Below are 362 nucleotides of genomic sequence, written 5' to 3' on the forward strand. Positions count from 1 at the left end.
TTGTTTAGTCACTGTACATGCAAAGATAGCGTAGTGATAACTTTTTTATGGAGAAATGGAAGTAAGTTTATGTTAACTGTCTCTACAGGGACTATTCTGGGAGTTGGCAACAGTCTCGCATTCATGGTCTCTATGTGCGTGCCCGTCATTGTTGGTGCCATGACACCTGACCAGGTAAGCTCCTTCAGTTTACTTAATTACGCGGGAATCTGACTTTTAACATTTCCAGCTTACTGAAAGGGGATCTGTTCACGTAATGCCTGGTTTATTAGTGTCATTTCGTCTGTAGAGATAAGAGATTGTAGCATTTTGGTAATGTTGGCAGTAGTTAAGGCATTGGTAATTTATGTCGTGTTTGTAAT

The 362-nt window shown here is 40.1% G+C and overlaps 1 protein-coding gene across 1 annotated transcript in view; it reads left to right on the plus strand.

The window, feature by feature from the left end:
- The window catches only part of LOC119592940 (sialin-like), a 4,586-nt gene that overhangs the window by 3,827 nt on the left and 397 nt on the right, over positions 1-362 (plus strand). Inside the window, exon 7 of the mRNA XM_037941832.1 lies at positions 89-174. Within this exon, the coding sequence (XP_037797760.1) occupies positions 89-174 (86 nt within the window). The remainder of the gene's footprint in view (positions 1-88; positions 175-362) is intronic.

This window comes from Penaeus monodon, chromosome 31, assembly GCF_015228065.2.
Source record: "Penaeus monodon isolate SGIC_2016 chromosome 31, NSTDA_Pmon_1, whole genome shotgun sequence".
Classification (NCBI taxonomy): domain Eukaryota; kingdom Metazoa; phylum Arthropoda; class Malacostraca; order Decapoda; family Penaeidae; genus Penaeus; species Penaeus monodon.